Here is an 18018-nt window from a genome sequence, read left to right as displayed (position 1 = left end):
TTTAAAAAAAAAAATATTAGGTATATGTAAGTATAGAAAATCAAATTTTCCTTACAAAATTGCTGCTTTATTATTTCGGTGTGACTTTATTCTTTTTAAAAAAAGTGAATTTTCACACTAAAAAATGAGTAATTCTATGAGAAGTCATTGGTCAATTTCCTTGACAACCAGTTTTTATTTATTTTATTTTATTTTCTATGTGAGCATTTTTTTTCAATTATGGAACACTCTTAAGCAAAAGTACTTCAGTTTAAAGATGGGAAAAAAACAAATGGCATACATAATATCTAATGTTTATCGGAGTTGTGTGTCTGTAAGGCTACAGGTCTTGTAGTTGAAATAGCAATGGCATCCCTTCCTCTTCTAGTCGCAGCCCATGGCTGCGCTGTTCGGTCTACACCTCGACCAACGGCCCCAGCATTTCCTGGGTTTCATCGCCCCACTGAAACAACTCAGACTCTTCCTAAACTTAATCCAAACTTTCGGAGTCTCACTTTCAGGTATATCTACAAATTTATTGGGTTTTGTTAATACTCAAAATACAGTAGTAGTCTTCGTATCTTTTCAATTTCGGTTGCCTAAAACATTCATTTAAATCTAACTTCTTTTCTTTGTCAAAAAAATTATGAATATCTGGATTAGTAAGAAACATAAATTGAAGGATGTAGTGGAGTAAATGGGGAGTGTAGTTACTGTGAAATGGTAAATATCTCTTTTAACTTATACAGAATGACACAAAAGAAAATAGACATCACCAAAGTTCAGAGTGAAGAAATGGTATTGTATGTATATATGGAGGGAGGGTAAAGATGCAGGCTCTTCTAGTACATAAAGGGTTGGTCTAAATCTAAGCCCTGAAGAGTAGAGCAACCCTTCCTAGGTTGTTGATTTCATGAGTAGAGAAGTAAGATAATGAAAGAAAGAAAACACTGTTTATATGGATGAGATTTTGTGAGAGATAAATAGTGGAAACAGCTGATGTGTTTAGGGTTTAAGCTTTAAAGCTAATGGATATGATGAAGCGTCTTCGTATAATAAATTGTATTTAAGGAAACAATATTTTACACTCATATCATATATTTTAACAACTCGATTACACAAGAAACTCCCAAGAGAATCTCACACAAAGATTCATTCTAAGAAAAGTCTAAGACTTTTCTGATACCCTAATCAGATAGCTATTTAATTTTATAGGCAAGCTTTGAGTAACAGACTTAACTGAAGGTTGAGTAGTAACCAAACATAGTCTGCCATCTGTCAAATCAGAACAAGTGGCTAGACCACTTCACAACAGATACAATGATGTTTAACCGTGAATGTCGACTATTGAGAAGGTAATTGTATCACTGAACTCAGGAGTCTAACTCTGAAGTTTGACTAGTGACAAGGTAAATGGTAGTGGCATTGGATAGCTAGGATACATGCTGATACCCTCATTCAATATAAAAGAACCAAGAAAATATAGTACATATTCAGGATGGTAAAAACTACTGTTGTAACTTGTAATGTTTTGAATACGGAATTTAAGTTTGTGTCTGAAGGAAATTCTTTAATTAGCTATATCTTTCTTGGTCATAAAAGTTTTTTGATAATTTTTTTTTGGTACGTTGTGTTAGTCCTAAACTCTTGAGTTGTATTCTTCGATCACCAGTGAAAATATGTGAAATCCAGATGGGATAGCTGGGGTTCTTTCTCTTGTTAATCTGTTTTTTCCGCCCTTTCACTTATAAGCAATCCCCTTTGAACTTTCGTTCATTAGGAAAGCTTGTTGTAACCCATTCCAGCTTGGTGTTGGTCTACATTGCACCAACTTTATATAATTAGACAACAAAATGTAAACTAACAAAATTGATAATCAATTCTGGAAATGTCTTAAATTTGTTTTTGTTGCTCAAATTCATAAGCACCTTCCAAGTCTCTTTCTACATGAAAGAATTATTGTTTCACTTCTACTATAAAACAATGTAACTCATAGAAGACACACTATTATATTGTAAGTATTCTTTAATTGTTGAAAAATGTTAATATTCTTTTTAATAATATATTAGTTTGGTGGCACAACTTTACAATGGTATAGTAATTCAGAGCGCTCGCACAACCCTACAGTGACTATACTTTAGGGGGGTTATCTTACTACGTCAGTTCTTTTGGACAAGCTGGTTCGATTTGGTTGTGCTAATAGTTAACAATGTGAAAATTTTGAGAGTGTGATTTTAGGGCTCGTTTGGTACATTGTATTAGGTATCGTACTGTATTATATTAAATTGGATTATATATCATATTTTTATATAATACTATATTAAACTTTAATTTATAGTAACATATTATATATTTATGTGCCCATACCACATATAGTTTTACATAAAAATATTGTATGAAATAAAATTCAATATAATATTATACAATATGGTGTAATACGGCATACCAAACGAACCCTTAAAGTGTTAGTTCAAGTGTGAAAATGCTATTTATTCTTTATTTATTTTTTATTTCTTATATGTTTTTGAAAGAATTCTTCCTTTAATTGCGATGCAACATGATTGTCGGTTGAAACAATTGTATTCAATTTGTAATTTGTCTTTCCTTTTTGTGAATAGCCTTCTATATGGTTACGTGCTATTGTTTCCATCTTTCATTACTGATATTGTATGATCAAGCACTCTAGAGAGTAATGCAATTTCAGTTTGATATGTCCTTAAAATTTGATGTGCTAAATAATGACTCGTACACAGAGCCGAAGGGGCGTTAAGATGTCAAATGAGGCAAAGGCTACCGATTGCCTATGCATCAAACTCAAACCCTTCAGGTGGTGGTTCCATTGAAGAAAGATCGGGTGAAAAGACGAGCAATGCCGCCAAAGGTCCTCCCTTCCTTACCATCGTTGCTGGAATAGTGGTCTTTTGTAGTGTATGTTGGGTTATTGGATCAATTTTAATATGGCTAATTAGTCTTATTGCCAATTTCCTTCCAAAGTAGGGTGCCAGAACACGGGCACTACTTTCATGTTAATACTCATACTGAATAAGCCTACTTTGTCTCCATTTATGCATGTCTTTTTAACCAATTAGTACTTGATGATCTATTAATGATATGTGTATAAATAAAATCTATCAACAAAAGGAAAAAAACATGATGATCTATTTCCAGCATTGTAACTATTTTTTGTTATCACGCATACAAACGAATGCTTGACATTTATATATTATATACTGAATAATCATTCACATTCAGTAAAAACAAACCAAGAAAATATTGTTTTATTGTATTAAGACAAGGCAAACATACATAAAAAGAATAATCTAAAAGAAAAACCCTGGAGCAGAGGGGATGACTACAATTAGTCAGAAGAACCTTTCAATTGAGCATCATCTGAGCTGTCAATTTCAATAGATGCAGTGAAATTACGACGCTCATCAGCAGATGCTGTGATTACCGGCATCCATACATCTGCTGTGCCGCTCAAGAGGGAATGCACTTGAGGATCTGTAGTTATTGCTGAAGATATCATCTCATCTACATCATCTAACTTGGCTGACAATTTGTCCAACTCCTTGGCTATTTCCAGCTGTTACAGAATTGATAGTTTAATGCCACAAAATGTTATGCCAAAGATGATTGCTAAATTGAAAAAGGTTTTCACATTAAAAATGGCTGTGACAGGAAACAATAGTTACCTCATCAAGATGCTGTGTTGACTTTGAGGGAACTTTGGTAACCTCTAGTCCAAGTGCTTCGATTTTGGAACGCAGTTCAACTTCCTCTTGGTTGCTCAATGATTCCACCTGAACAAAATCAAGTTGATGAGAATTTCTATTTGGGATCAAATAAAAAGACAACTTGGGAATATGAAACATCCAATATCAGATTAATATTTAATACAAATTTTTTGTGCTGAAATTTACAAAATCTGCAGAGCATAATTGGTTGTACAACCCCCCATATACGCAGCCAGGACAGAAGTAACATTTTTTTATGAGCGTATATAATTTCCTTAGTGTTGGCTGGATTCCCATTTCTATAATCTAACGGGGAAAAAGGAATGAAAAAAACAGAGCAAATTACTTTAAAATGCCTTTCTCAAAGTATCGTCAATATGCTCCTAAACGCGTCTTTTTTTCTTTGTTCATAGTGAGAGGCCAATTTAATATTGAATTTGTCATAAACCAAACTACTAATCATCAATTCTTCAACCGCCGCATCCATTATTAGGAAGTAGGATCTCAATATACTGTTGAACAGAAGAGTTCATTATAAGATAGATAAAAAGAAAATAATTGGCAAAATGGCTTATTTTTTTGAAGTCATTTTGCTGTTTGACCTAGTTTTGATAGTTTTTTGCATAATAACTTCTCTTTAAAAATTTGACCAGTTGTGTAGGCCGAAATGCGAAATAATTTAAAAAAAAAAACGTTTTGCAGAGAGACTAAAAATATAACCACTTCAACTGTAGCAAGCAATCATATTGTATTTGAGAATAGGCGTTTACAACATAATACAAATACTTACTTTCTATTCTTATGATGAATATATAGCTCTTCTTAGAATAAATAAAAGAATTTGTTAGGACACAAAGCCAAGGTAGCTTATGGGAAAGTGCGAAGGAGTATTACCATTTCAATTTCAAAGAAATTGCAGATGGAATGAAACAGTCAAATCTTTTTTTTTTTTTTAACGAAAATAGTACAAGATTCAAGGTCAGATTTCACTACAAGTGTGAAAATAGTAGAGGGGCTGGAATTGTTTGAGACAACTACAAACATAATACTACTCAAACATTTTCATTTATTTGGTAAGAAAAAACGATTTCTCAGAAAAGTACAGAAACTCTGTCCATCTGAGAAGGAAAAAAAAAAGAGAAGGATTTTCGGAGCAGATAGAAGGGGTAAAAAAATGTAAAAACTTTCCAGTTTCACGTACGCATTGCTGCTAGTACTCAAACAGTGGACGATTTCTTCAATGGACATATCATTGAGTCATCCCAAAAAATGTACTTGTTGCCCATATCCCTTAGTGAAAAAAGTATATAGGCTATAGTTTTGTAAAAAAATAGAAAACAACTGAAGAACAATAATGGGTACATTTTACAGCATTTCCAGGAACAGAAGAAGACAATGACAAGACAACAATGTGATGCCAAACACAGAAGCCCAGAACTGAATTATGCATAGTACAAACTAAACCAGACACCATTGACAATTTTATATATCTATATATACACGTTCTCTTACATTTTGAGAAAACAAGGCATACAAATTTGAACAAAAAGAAAGCATACAAATTTGAACAAAAACAAAGTATCCATAAAATTTCCTTTTGCTCTAGACGTGAATAATATTTGGTCCCATACCATCTAATCTAATCTACAAACTAGGGAACTGTTGCATTCTTATTCAATTTAGCATATTTTCTTTTCAATAGTTGCTCCTGTAATAATCTTTGGAATTGGAAATGAGAAAACTCTTGGACAAAAATATTCACTCTTAAGATTTTACACAGGTACATGAATTTGCAATTCTCACATCAATGTCAAAAGTCTTGAATGAACCAGCATATCACTAACAAGAAAAAGCTCATATTTATGCAGCACAATCCCGAAAATCCTTTATACATACAAATAAGAGCGATTATGGTACCTGATGGAGTAGACCAGAGAGAAGCTGAAACAATTGTTCATCTGGTTTTCCTTTTTCCGCCATCGTTTCTTATGAAATCCCCCCTGATTGACAGAGAGAATATGAGCTTTAAATTGAAAATAAATTCAGATCCTTCCACCGGTGTTTCGAACCCCAATTTTTTGCGATATTCATCTACAGTACAATCCCTGTCCTGAACAAGGGTCTCTAGTTGTAAATATTAGAGTAATTTGCGGTGAAAATAGCTATGTGTTTTGTTAGTAGTTATAGATAAATACTTAGTGTATTAGAGGAAATTATACTTAGTGTAGGATTTTAAAAGTTTTTATGATAAATATGACACATTTAAGTTTGACTAATTTATACGGTATTTTTTTATTTTTAGGTTTTTTTATGATATTTGATATGCTATATATATGTAATTAGGTTTCTAAATCCCATATTTAATGTTTTTATTTGTTTAGGAAGTTTTATTTGTCATTGATGCCGAAAAAATCACCGGAGTTTGCTGCTGGTGCCGGAAAAGTCGTCGGAGTAGCGGTCGGTGCCGGAAAAGTCGTCAGAGTTGCTGCCGGCGCCAGAAAATTCGTCGGAATTGGCATTGTCGCCGAAAAAATCACTGAAAAATCACCAAGAAACCGGTTTTTTGGTGATTTTTCCGTTGACAATGCCAATTCTGACGACTTTTCTGATGCTAGCAGCTACTCTGGCGACTTTTCTAACACCGACAGTAAACTTCAGAAAAGTCATCAGAATTGGCATAGTCGCCGAAAAAATTACCAAGAAACTGGTTTCTGGTTTCTTGATGAAGAAACCTTTTTTTTAGTAATTTTTCCGGTAATTTTTCTCGCGACAATGACAATTCTGACGAATTTTCTGGCGTTGGTAGCAACTCTGACGACTAATACACCGGCAGCTACTCCGGTGACTTTTTTAGTACCGACAGTAAACTCTGGGAAATTCGTCAGAATTGACATTGTCGCTGGAAAAATTATTGGAAAAATCACCAAGAAACTGGTTTTTTTTCTTCATCGAGAAACCAATTTCTTGGTAATTTTTTTTTTTTTTTGTATTTTTTTCTCTATTTGGTTGATTGATAAAATCGGTTTCAATTATTTTTAGTGTATATCATTTTTGTTTTGTTTTCATAATCTTTATTATTGTTGTGTAACAAAATTAGTTCCTTGATGAAGAAACCACTTTCTTGGTGAAGAAACCAATTTCTTGATGAAAAAATCACTTTCTTGGTGATTTTTCTAATGATTTTGCTGGCGACAATGCCAATTATAGCGACTTTTTTTACGCCGGCAATAACTTCGGCGATTTTTCCAACACCAGGAACTACTCCGGAAACTTTTTCGACACTGACATCAAACTCCAGAATAGTCGTCGGACTTGGCATTGTCACCGGTAAAATTACCAGAAAAAATCACCTTTAGAAACCGGTTACTTCATCAAGAAACTAGTTTCTTGGTGATTTTTCCAGCGACGATGTTAATTCTAACAACTTTTTCGGCGCCGGCGGAAACTCCGGTGACTTTTCCGGCACCGGCGGCTACTCCGACAACTTTTTCGGTGCCGATAGTAAACTCCAGTGACTTTTCCGGCACGAGTGACAACTTCGGCAATCACTATAGTTTTATTTGTTTTATTTTTTTTAAAAAAAATAAATACGAAGGGAATTTTAATATTTTTTATGGTAATTTAATTATGTTTTTATTTTTTATGAATTTTAAATTCAGATTTTTTTTAATGTTTTATATGGTTTTTTTTTTAAAAAAAAAAACTATTTTTTTAGTTTGATTGGTTAGATAATGTCATATTTAGTGGCATTTACTTTTTATGCCATATTTATCATAACCTTAATAATTTTTCTCATATTTTTGAAAATAGTCCTAAAAAATTTGGCGGTAAAAATACCTTCTGTAATACCTCGCTGTTAAGTGCCAGTCCAAATCATTAACTTTTTATTTTTCATTTAAAAAATCAAAAAATTCATTTAAAATCTAATAAAGTAAGAAAAATATATAGAAATTCATATTTTAACTAATTCTATTTTAGGTTAAAATTGCTCAAAATAAATATTTATATCATTTCAAGGAAAAATAAATATTTATACTATTTACTAATTACAATAATACTATTTATAAAGTTTTTTTATTACAAAAATACCATGGAGAGATAAATTCTAAGTATAAAAATGGAGAGTGAGATACTCATGTGGATAAGACAAGAGAGTGAGACTCACATGCGAGTGGGGAGAGTAAAGAGATTTACTGACGCGTGCAGAATTGCAGCGTGAGAATGTGGCAGGGACTCTACGGCTGCCACGTGGCCGTTTGAATGAAGTGAACTTGACCGTGTAGGGTTGTTTTTCTCAATGCAACAGTTATGCAAAAACAACTAATTAACAATACAAAAACAACTTAACAACAATCAAACTTCAAAACAAATTTATTAAATATTAACATATTGCATTAACACAATTAAAATTTATAAATAACACAACACTATACAAAAACTACTAATTGAACATATAAAAAAAAATATTTACAAATTCATTGCAATAATATAAAAAATTTTGAAACACATAAACTAAAAAAAAATACAATAATTACACTAAAATAATAATTTAAAAAAAAAAATTAAAGTGACTAATAAAAAATATGCTCAATTAGAAATCAAGTAAACAACAATATCAAATATTTTATAAATAATTTAGACATAATTAACTCAAGTATATCTATAAAAAAATTACACTTAAAATAATAATCAACTAAAATATAAATAAAAATTAACTTGATATTTGTTTACTATAATACCATTCAAAAATTATAAAGCACCTAAAAATTAACAAAAAATTATATTAAAATATGTACCTATGAAAACTAAACATATATATATATATATACCATATGTATTTATTTTTTCTTCTCTTAGTGAAATATTTAATAAGAATAAACTATTAACTAACAGTAAACAAATAACTATATAAAAAAAAAAACTCAAATATATATACAAAAATTGACTTTTAATTTTATTTGGCAACAAAAATATAACTACACAACAACACTAATTAACAAAAATATGCAAATCAATTGGACATCAATAAAATACAATCGACAACCTTAAAAAAGCATAAACACAACACGTACACAACCTTAATACATGTTTAAACAGCTAATTAACAACCAAAAAATAACTGTATAACAACACAAAAGCAATCTTAATACGTGTACTCATGAAAAACTAAGCATATTATTATTTTTATATTATTTTGACAACTAAATAACAACAATAAAACAACACAATAACAACCACATTTTAATATGCAAATTAAATCGATTTCAACACCACATTGCAATAACAAAAATAAAAGCTACACACCAATAATCTAAAAAAAACTAAAACTAAAACTAAAAGCAATTACAAAATACTTGTATAACTCAAAATTATATGTACCTATCAAAAATTAAATAAATACTCATTTTTATCTTGGTTGAAGAAATAAATAACAAAAAGAAAAGCATATAATAACTCTATTTTAATATGATAATTAATTAGACATTAAAATATAGCGCCTAAACTCAAAATAAAAATTTAAAACAACAAAAATAAATTTCTTAAATATATTGTCACAAATCAAATAAATTTTAAAATATTATCTTTTGAACACATAAATAAATAATGTGGGATTAGAATCGCTAACTTACATTTGAGTCTTTTTTTTTTAATTGTTGTTAACTAACAACATAAACACAACACACAAACAACATTAATACATGCTTGAACAACTAAATAACAACAAACAAACAAAATGATAACAACTCCTATCAAAATATAGCGTCAAACTCAAAATAAAAATATAAAACAACAAAAATAAATTTCTTAAATATATTGCCACAAATCAAATGAATTTATAATGTTATCTTTTGAATACATAAATAAATAATAAAATTGAACAACACACAAACAATTTTAATACATGACTCTATAACAACAAACAAACAACAGGATAACAACTCCTCTTTAATATGCAAATTCAAACATCTAACATAAAAAAAATAAGAATAAATTAAAATCAACACATCAATAATCCTAAAAAAAATAAAAGAAACATAAAGCTAATTATAAAAAAAAATCATTTAAAAAATAGTAAAATATTAAAAAGAATAATACTATTAGTTGGTCAACATTCAAAATATAATATTAAATTAGTCAAATATAAATTACACTTAGTATGGAATTTTAAAAGTTCTTATGATAAATATGACACATTTAAGTTTAGCCAATTTATATGGTATTTTTTTGTTTTTAGGTTTTTTTATGGTATTTGATATGCCATATATATGTAATTATGTTTTTAAATCCCATATTTAATGTTTTTATTTGTTTAGGAAGTTTTATTTGTCATTGATGCCGAAAAAGTCACCGGAGTTTGCTGCTGGTGCCGAAAAAGTCGTCGAAGTAGCGGTCGGTGCCGGAAAAGTCGTCGGAGTTGTTTTTTTGGCGTCGAAAAATTCGTTGGAATTGGCATTGTCGCCGGAAAAATCACTGAAAAATCACCAAGAAACCGGTTTCTTGAAGTCTAAGAAACCGGTTTCTTGGTGATTTTTCCGTTGACAATGCCAATTCTGACGACTTTTCTGACGCTAGCAGCTACTCTGGCGACTTTTCTGGCACCGACAATAAACTTCAGAAAAGTCATCAGAATTGGCATAGTCGCCGAAAAAATTACCAAGAAACTGGTTTCTTGATGAAGAAACCTATTTTTTAGTAATTTTTCCGGTAATTTTTCTCACGACAATGACAATTCTGACGAATTTTCTGGCGTTGATAGCAACTCTGACGACTAATACACCGGCAGCTACTCCGGTGACTTTTTTAGTACCGACAGTAAACTCTGGGAAATTCGTCAGAATTGACATTGTCGCCAGAAAAATTATCGGAAAAATCACCAAGAAACTGTTTTTTTTTCTTCATCGAGAAACCAATTTCTTGGTATTTTTTTTTTGTATATTTTTCTCTATTTGGTTGATTTATGAAACTGGTTTCAATTATTTTCAGTGTATATCATTTTTGTTTTGTTTTCATAATCTTTATTATTGTTGTGTAACAAAATTAGTTCATTGATGAAGAAACCACTTTCTTGGTGAAGAAACCAGTTTCTTGATTAAAAAATCACTTTCTTGGTGATTTTTCTAATGATTTTGGTGGCGACAATGCCAATTCTAATGACTTTTTTTACGCCGGGAATAACTTCGACGATTTTTCCAACACCAGGAACTACTCCGGAAACTTTTTCGGCACCGACATCAAACTCTAGAATAGTCGTCGGACTTGGCATTGTCACCGGTAAAATTACCAGAAAAATCACCTTTAGAAACTGGTTTCTTCATCAAGAAACCAGTTTCTTGGTGATTTTTCCAGCGACAATGCTAATTCTGACGACTTTTTCGGCGCCGGCAGCAACTCCGGCGACTTTTCCGGCACCGGCGGCTACTCCGACGACTTTTCCGGTGCCGATAGTAAACTCCGGTGACTTTTCCAGCACGAGTGACAACTTCGGCAATCATTATAGTTTTATTTTTTTTTATATTTTTTTTAAAAATAAATATGAAGGGAATTTTAATATTTTTAATGGTAATTTAATTATGTTTTTATTTTTTATGAATTTTAAATGAGAAATTTGACAATATATGCTAAAAAATAGCATATATTGTTTTAATATACTAGGTAAAAAAAAATAAAAAAAATACCCTCCAATTAACTTTAATCCCAACATTACCCTCCCCATTTCAAACTTCCACTCTCCCTCTAACTCTCACTTTTCTCTCTCTCTCTCTCTCTCTCTCTCTCTCTCTCTCTCTCTCTCTCTCTCTCTCTCTCTCTCTCTCTCTCTCTCTCTCTCTCTCTCTCTCTCAACCCAAACGACACCCCACTCACCCCACTCACCGGACCACCTCACGGACCACCCCCTCACTCACCGGACCACCAACGACACCCCACCAGGCGAAACTCACGGACCACCCCCTCACCACCCGACCCCAACACGTTCAGAGCAAATCGCGAAATCGCGAAACCCTCTCAGACGACATCGCGAACTCTTCGAAGAAGAAATCGTGAAACCCCAGACGACCAGCAGAGGACATCGCGACCACTGGAGACGAGATCGACAAACCCCAATTCGCGACACCCCCAAACAAAACCCAGATTCAAAACAATAAAAAAAGGTATTTGGCTAAACTTTTTTGTTGTTTCATTACTTTTTAATTGTTTGTGCTTCATTGTAAAGTTATGTAGTTAGTTTATGTTCAATTTTTTTTTGATTTCGTTTGAATTTCATTGTTTTGGTATATTTTCTGGTTTTTTTGCAAAATTTGCGACGTATCGCGACTATGTTCACGACATAACGCGACATCGTCTAGAAAAGTTGGGGATTTTATGATAACCGTGTTTTTCACGACGTGTTAGCGATATACTGGTGACATAATTCGCGATATATTGCATTTAGTACGTAGGTTTCATGATTTTTATCGACGTGTATGTGTGTTTGGCGACATGTTTGCGATTATATGCGATATGATTAGCGATATATAACAGTTGTACATAGGACTCTTGTTTTTCATCCTCCTTTTTGTGTTTAGCGATGAATTAGCGATATATTAGCGACATATTTGGCGATATGATCAACAATAACTTAGGATTATGTTTCACGATGTATAGCGACATACTGCGACATGTTTCACGACATACTTCTAACAAATTTGTTGACAATTTTGCAGATGGCTCCTGAACTTAAACTTCCAATTTCCTCGTATTTCACGGGACGTCTTACCTATCGGGGTACAGATAGGTTTAGATATATCAAGGCAAAGTTTACTGAGAATGATTTGGTTGACACAGTAAAGGCTAGTCCTTTCAACCAATTTTGGGAAGCTGGAGAGTTGACTTTCTCCGGCGCGTTGGTCCACAGCCTCCTCTTACGGAAAATGAAAGTGGACACAGAAAAGGAGGATGAGGTTTGGTTTCATGTAGGGAGAAATGACATGAGATTCGGACAGATAGAGTTTGGACTCATTACTGGCTTACCTATGGGTAGTGCCCCAACAGACGAGGAAATACACGCCAAGTCCAACGACCATCTAGTTCGGACTTATTTTGAAGGGAAGAGTTCTGTTCAGTTGGATTCCCTTATGCTCCAACTTGAGAGGTGCGAAGATAAAGATGATGCCTACAAGCTTGGACTGATCGCTTTCATTGAAGGTGTATTAGTATCAAAGGAGGGCAATGTCCAAGTTTGGCTTGATATGTTGAAGTTTGGTAACGATCTCGAATTCTTCTTCAAGTATCCGTGGGGCGAGCGCGCTTTTCGTAAGCTGATGGAGACATTAGGAAAGAATATGCAACATTACAAGGATAATGTTGACAAGAAGAAGGGGAAGAAGATTGCTCAAGAGGCAAAGTACACTGTTAGTGGCTATGTACCTGCCTTTCAGTACTGGGCATACGAAGCAATTGAGAAGTTGGGGAAGAAGTATGCCCACTGCAACGGGACCAAGTTCCCCAGAATGTTGAGCTGGAAAACACTGGAGGGCCAGCAGAAACAAGATGTGAAGGCAACCGACATTGCACTGTTGTTCAACAGTCGGGTATGTTTCTTTACTGTTCTGTATTTTTTTTTTCCTAAAGAGATATGGTTGAATTTATTGAAAATGAACATTCGCGACATTGTTTGCGATATGTTCGCGACATTATGCAATGTCGCGAAAGAACTTGTTGTCTTGCTTATCGCGACATATGTCGCGACATGTTATCAACATGTCGCGACAATATGCTGCTTCTTGCGATTACCATAATTTTCGACTTCTTTTCACAGTTTTTAATTATTCTGTGTTTTCTTTTTTGTTTCAGTTGGTGGTGAAGAAGTGCTTGTTTCCCCGGCCCAGTGAAGAGGCATACTTCAAGAGTATTAATGAGGGTAAAACCCCTCTTTGCTTTGAGATGGATGTGGAACAAACGGTGAATGTTGATGGTACAAAGGAGTCTGTGTTTGAAACTCAAGCGAAGACCATCAACGAGGCCGTGACAAAGGCAAATTTAGTTCCACCACCACCAGCACCTGAAGTACACAAGCCATCTACTTCAGTCGGTCCTTCTGCTCCAACCTGTACAACCGTGGACAATGACCTTGCAAAGAGGTTGGATAGCATTGAGGCCCGGCTGGAGAAGCTTGAGTCCCAGCAGGAAGCCGTCATGTTGGCACAGACGGCGTTAGTAAATAGCCATCTCAGTATGAGGCGGTCCTTCACGGAGAGTCAGAAAGATCTGAAGGAGACTCTATTGGCTAAGATGGACGAGTTGATGGCAATGGTAAAAGGAGAGCCCACACCTGCACTGCAAAATGAGGAACAAATGGAGAGTGATAACGAAGATGTCTTCCTAGAAGATTGGGAAGCAGATGATAACGAGGCACCGTCAACTCCATTGGAAGCAATTATCACGGCCATTGGTGATACACAATCACAGGACGAAGTCCTACTTCTACCTGGACCCCCACAAAATGTGCCATTTGTGAGGAAGAGGAAGCCGCCTACGTACTTGAAGGACTACACTGCGGAAAAGAAAAAGAGGCGAGTTGTTCCAGAGAACGTAGACCCAGAAAGACCAGCAGACCGTAGATTGCTTCATACGTTCAAGAGGTGGTTGATTGGAGACATTCCCAATGCACGACCTAGGAATGTGCACACCGGTGTTGGCGATGTCAAGTTCTTCACAACATTGTTTCTAAAGGGGGAGTGGCTTCACGATGGTGTAAGTTTTTTAATTATTAATTAGTATTTTGATGTTTTCTGCAATATATATTTTATTGTCGATGTGTTAGCAACAATGTCGCGACATTTTCGCGACATTGTTGCTGACACAGAAGTTTTTTGTTTCTGTTTTTTTGGCGACATGTCGCGACATTGTCACGACATTATCGCGACATTGTTGCTGACACAGAAGTTTTTTGTTTCTGTTTTTTTGGCGACATGTTGCGACATTGTCACGACATTATCGCGACATGGTGACATTTTTACTCAATTCTGTTTAACGACATGTGGCGACATTGTCGCGATAATGTCGCGACACTAGTTAAATTCTTCTCACGACGTGTCGCGACTTTATTTACGACTTTGATTAATCTTCTCTTATTTTTATGCAGCACATAGATGCCATATCACACTTGATGAGGAGGAGACGCCTTCATTTTCCAGAGTTGTACCCTCAGTCAGGTGTGATTTTGGACACAACACTTCCACAATTCCTCATAGGCATTTGGGGCTGCGAGACTGGTGACAGAAGTACGTTTGAATGGCCAGATGCAGTGAACCAGTACTATCTGGGTAGGAGAGCCGTTACATGCCATGTTGGAAGGATCAGAACTTCATATACTTCGTCCTGTACTTCGATCATCAAAAACATTGGGTTGTTGTTGAGGTAGATGTTGATATGTTGCAGATTCGGGTGTACGATAATGATTTAGCATGCACCACCGACGCACAGTTTGATGCCATCATGCTACCTTGGACTCAGCTGTTTCCACATCTGCTGAGGTCAACTGGCTATTACGATCAAGTGAACAACTACATTCTGAATGTGGACTTAGGGGACAGTAGACAACTCAGATCAATGCATGCTAAACGCATGCCAAGTGAGGTGGTTCCCCAAAGTAAAATAAGGTAATTGTTAATATAGTATATTATTATTTCCTTTGCCATTACTCTTTAAATGCAATTCAATCTCTAAATGTGTTTGTTGTTAATTTTTCAGTGGTGATTGCGGGCTATATGCCCTTGAGTACATCGAACACCTAATGCTGAATCGATCCTTAGACAACATTACAGATCATAACATGAGAATGTTCAGAGATCGGTGGTGTGTAGACTTGTTTTATCAAAACTTAACGTGGTAAAATAGGTACAAGGGTTGTAATTTTTTTGTATTTTAAGAACTCCATTACAATTGTACAAACATAGTTGCATAGTTGTTTTTAAATATGTACAGTTTTTATATATCGAAAAGTGTTCAATTTTAAATTTTTTACTTACATGTCGATACAACATCGATAACATGTCGTTTAATGTCGAAAAAATTTAGATTCTGAGTGTTTGGTTTCATGTCGATAAAGCACCGCGAATATGTCGTTAAATGTCGATAGAAAAATCATGTTTTGACTGTTCAGTTGATGTCGTTAACATATCGCAAATATGTCGCTTAATATCGATAACAAAAGACGTTTCCACATTAAATGGTAATTAATTTGTGACATTTATTATCCTGACTAACCAACTACTTCACTATGTCGTGAACTTGTCGCCTGGTGTCGCGACATGTCGCGAAAATTGCCCAGATTGCTTTGTGCATGACAAACATGTGTACAATTGTGTAATTCAATTTTTACATTTATTATCCCACCTTCCCAACTATTAGTTTTGTCTATAAAAGCAATTTTCTATCTCATAAGTTACATATTTTCTTAATTTTTACCCCTACAAGATAATTCTCTTAGCAATGTCTACTAGAAGGAACAATGGCAAATACCCGATTCTTACTCCTGAAGAGATCAAGCAGGAGCCTGATTGTGGGGAAATTACGCCTCAAATGTAAAAAGTGCTTGACGACATGAAGCGTTTTGAAGATGAACGGGTTATGAACGAGTGGAGGTTACTACAACTTGAAAAAAAAATTTAACAAAACAAGTGTATGGCCGGCTCCACCACCAGGGTTCCCCGAAGGCTGCCGTCGCTGCAAGTTAGGTTATTTTAATGGTAAACAGGTGAAGCCTGGATCTCTATGCAAATATTGCAAGGCTCATCGACATGGCAAAGAATTTTAATTTTTGTAATTTATGTAATTGCTAAATGTCGCTACATGTCGCTAATGTAATCGTAAAACGTCGCAAGATATCGACTTTTCAGTAAATGAATTAAAGTTCCATTAATGTCGCAAAATGTCGCAAAGTAATCGTGAAGCGTCGTGATTTTTAAATTTTTTTCCAGATTTAATAAAAGTTCTTCTTATATCGCAACATGTCGCTAGTGTAGTCGTGGAAAGTCGCAATTTTTAATTTTTCCAGAATTTATAAAAGTTTTTCCTATATCGCAACATGTCGCCAGTATAATCGTGAAACGTCGCAATTTTACGACTTTGTCCAGAATAAATTAAATTTCCAAACATATCGTGAAAATGTCGCTACATATAGAAAAATCTGAGATACCTCGTTAAACAACCACACACATAGAAAATAATGTCAAAAAAATGTCGATAAATATTGGCATATATAAAAAACTACAAGTAACATGTCATAAACCATAATAATAATGCATGCAATTTAAAACGAAAATGATGCTCAAACCCTGGCCTTGCAAGTAGCTTTGTTGTGTCCCAATGCGCCACAGTTTGAACATTTGCGTGGTTCCTTCACTTTTTGACCGTTCGATGGAAATCGGTTAGTCCGTAGTCTTCCTGCATTGCTCTTTCTTGGACGACCTACAGGTTTCTTCTCTACTGGTACACCGATTCTCATGTTCTGCATGTGTTCTGGAAGCACCCATTCATCCTCCTCGCCCACAAGATTAATTGTTGCATTGTAAGTATTCTTCCACGTCTCCTTTGTGTAATAGGGGGATGACAGAGCGTAGAGACTGACATTCTGAGTAAGTGCTGCAGCACATGCATGGGGACAAGGAATTTTCAACAATTGGAACATGCCGCAAGTGGATGTTCTCTCAACTAAGTTCACATCACCGCCCTTTTCAAAGTCAGAACCGTCAGCACCTCTTCCAACATTAAACAATTGTGCACCGTTACGTAGGACACTTCTACGTCTACCATCCTCGTGTTGCTTTATCAAATCTTCCTCAAAATGAGTTGCCAAAGGGGTAACACACTTACTTGCCTTTTCGAGACGGTTAGCAAACCAATTTTGTAGTGTGAACCTTATGAACTCAACTAGAGTAGTTATTGGATATGCCCGGAATTCTTCAGTCACGTTGTTAAGGCTTTCTGCAGCGTTGTTGGTCATGATGTTGTACCTGTCTCCTAGACAATAAGGACGAGCCCATTTTTCTAATCCTATATTGTCAACATAAGCAGCGATGGGAGGATCCATCTATCGAAGCACCTGCAAATGTCTATCACATTCCCTCTTCGACCATGCGTAAGCGGCCAGCCATATTTGCGTGTTACAGACATCAGTCTTGAACTTGTGGGTGACATTCATAGAAATATGTTTGTAGCATGCACAGTGGCATGCTTCGGGGAAAATAACCTCGACAGAACTCAACTAGAGTAGTTATTGGATATGCCCGGAATTCTTCAGTCACGTTGTTAAGGCTTTCTG

General features: G+C 34.6%; 3 protein-coding genes across 3 annotated transcripts; 1 reads left to right on the top strand and 2 right to left on the bottom strand.

Moving 5' to 3' along the window:
• The first annotated feature begins 206 nt into the window (after nt 1–206).
• On the top strand, nt 207–3152 carry LOC115725512 (uncharacterized). Its single transcript, XM_030655062.2, has 2 exons — nt 207–500; nt 2733–3152. Exons 1-2 carry the CDS (start codon nt 346–348, stop codon nt 2974–2976), a joined length of 399 nt encoding a protein of 132 aa, XP_030510922.1. The 5' UTR covers nt 207–345; the 3' UTR covers nt 2977–3152.
• LOC115725511 (uncharacterized) lies at nt 2671–5900 on the bottom strand. The gene is made up of 3 exons (XM_030655061.2): nt 5634–5900; nt 3675–3782; nt 2671–3565 (listed from the first exon to the last, which is right to left on the bottom strand). Exons 1-3 carry the CDS (start codon nt 5694–5696, stop codon nt 3338–3340), a joined length of 399 nt encoding a protein of 132 aa, XP_030510921.1. The 5' UTR covers nt 5697–5900; the 3' UTR covers nt 2671–3337.
• An 11125-nt stretch (nt 5901–17025) lies between these two features.
• LOC133039232 (uncharacterized) lies at nt 17026–17787 on the bottom strand. The gene has a single exon (XM_061118076.1). It carries the CDS (start codon nt 17785–17787, stop codon nt 17026–17028), a length of 762 nt encoding a protein of 253 aa, XP_060974059.1.
• Between the last annotated feature and the right edge of the window lie 231 nt (nt 17788–18018).

This window comes from Cannabis sativa, chromosome 6 (assembly GCF_029168945.1).
Source record: "Cannabis sativa cultivar Pink pepper isolate KNU-18-1 chromosome 6, ASM2916894v1, whole genome shotgun sequence".
NCBI classification, from domain to species: domain Eukaryota; kingdom Viridiplantae; phylum Streptophyta; class Magnoliopsida; order Rosales; family Cannabaceae; genus Cannabis; species Cannabis sativa.
Note: the sequence above shows the minus strand (reverse complement) of the source record. Positions and strands in the feature narration are given on the sequence as shown.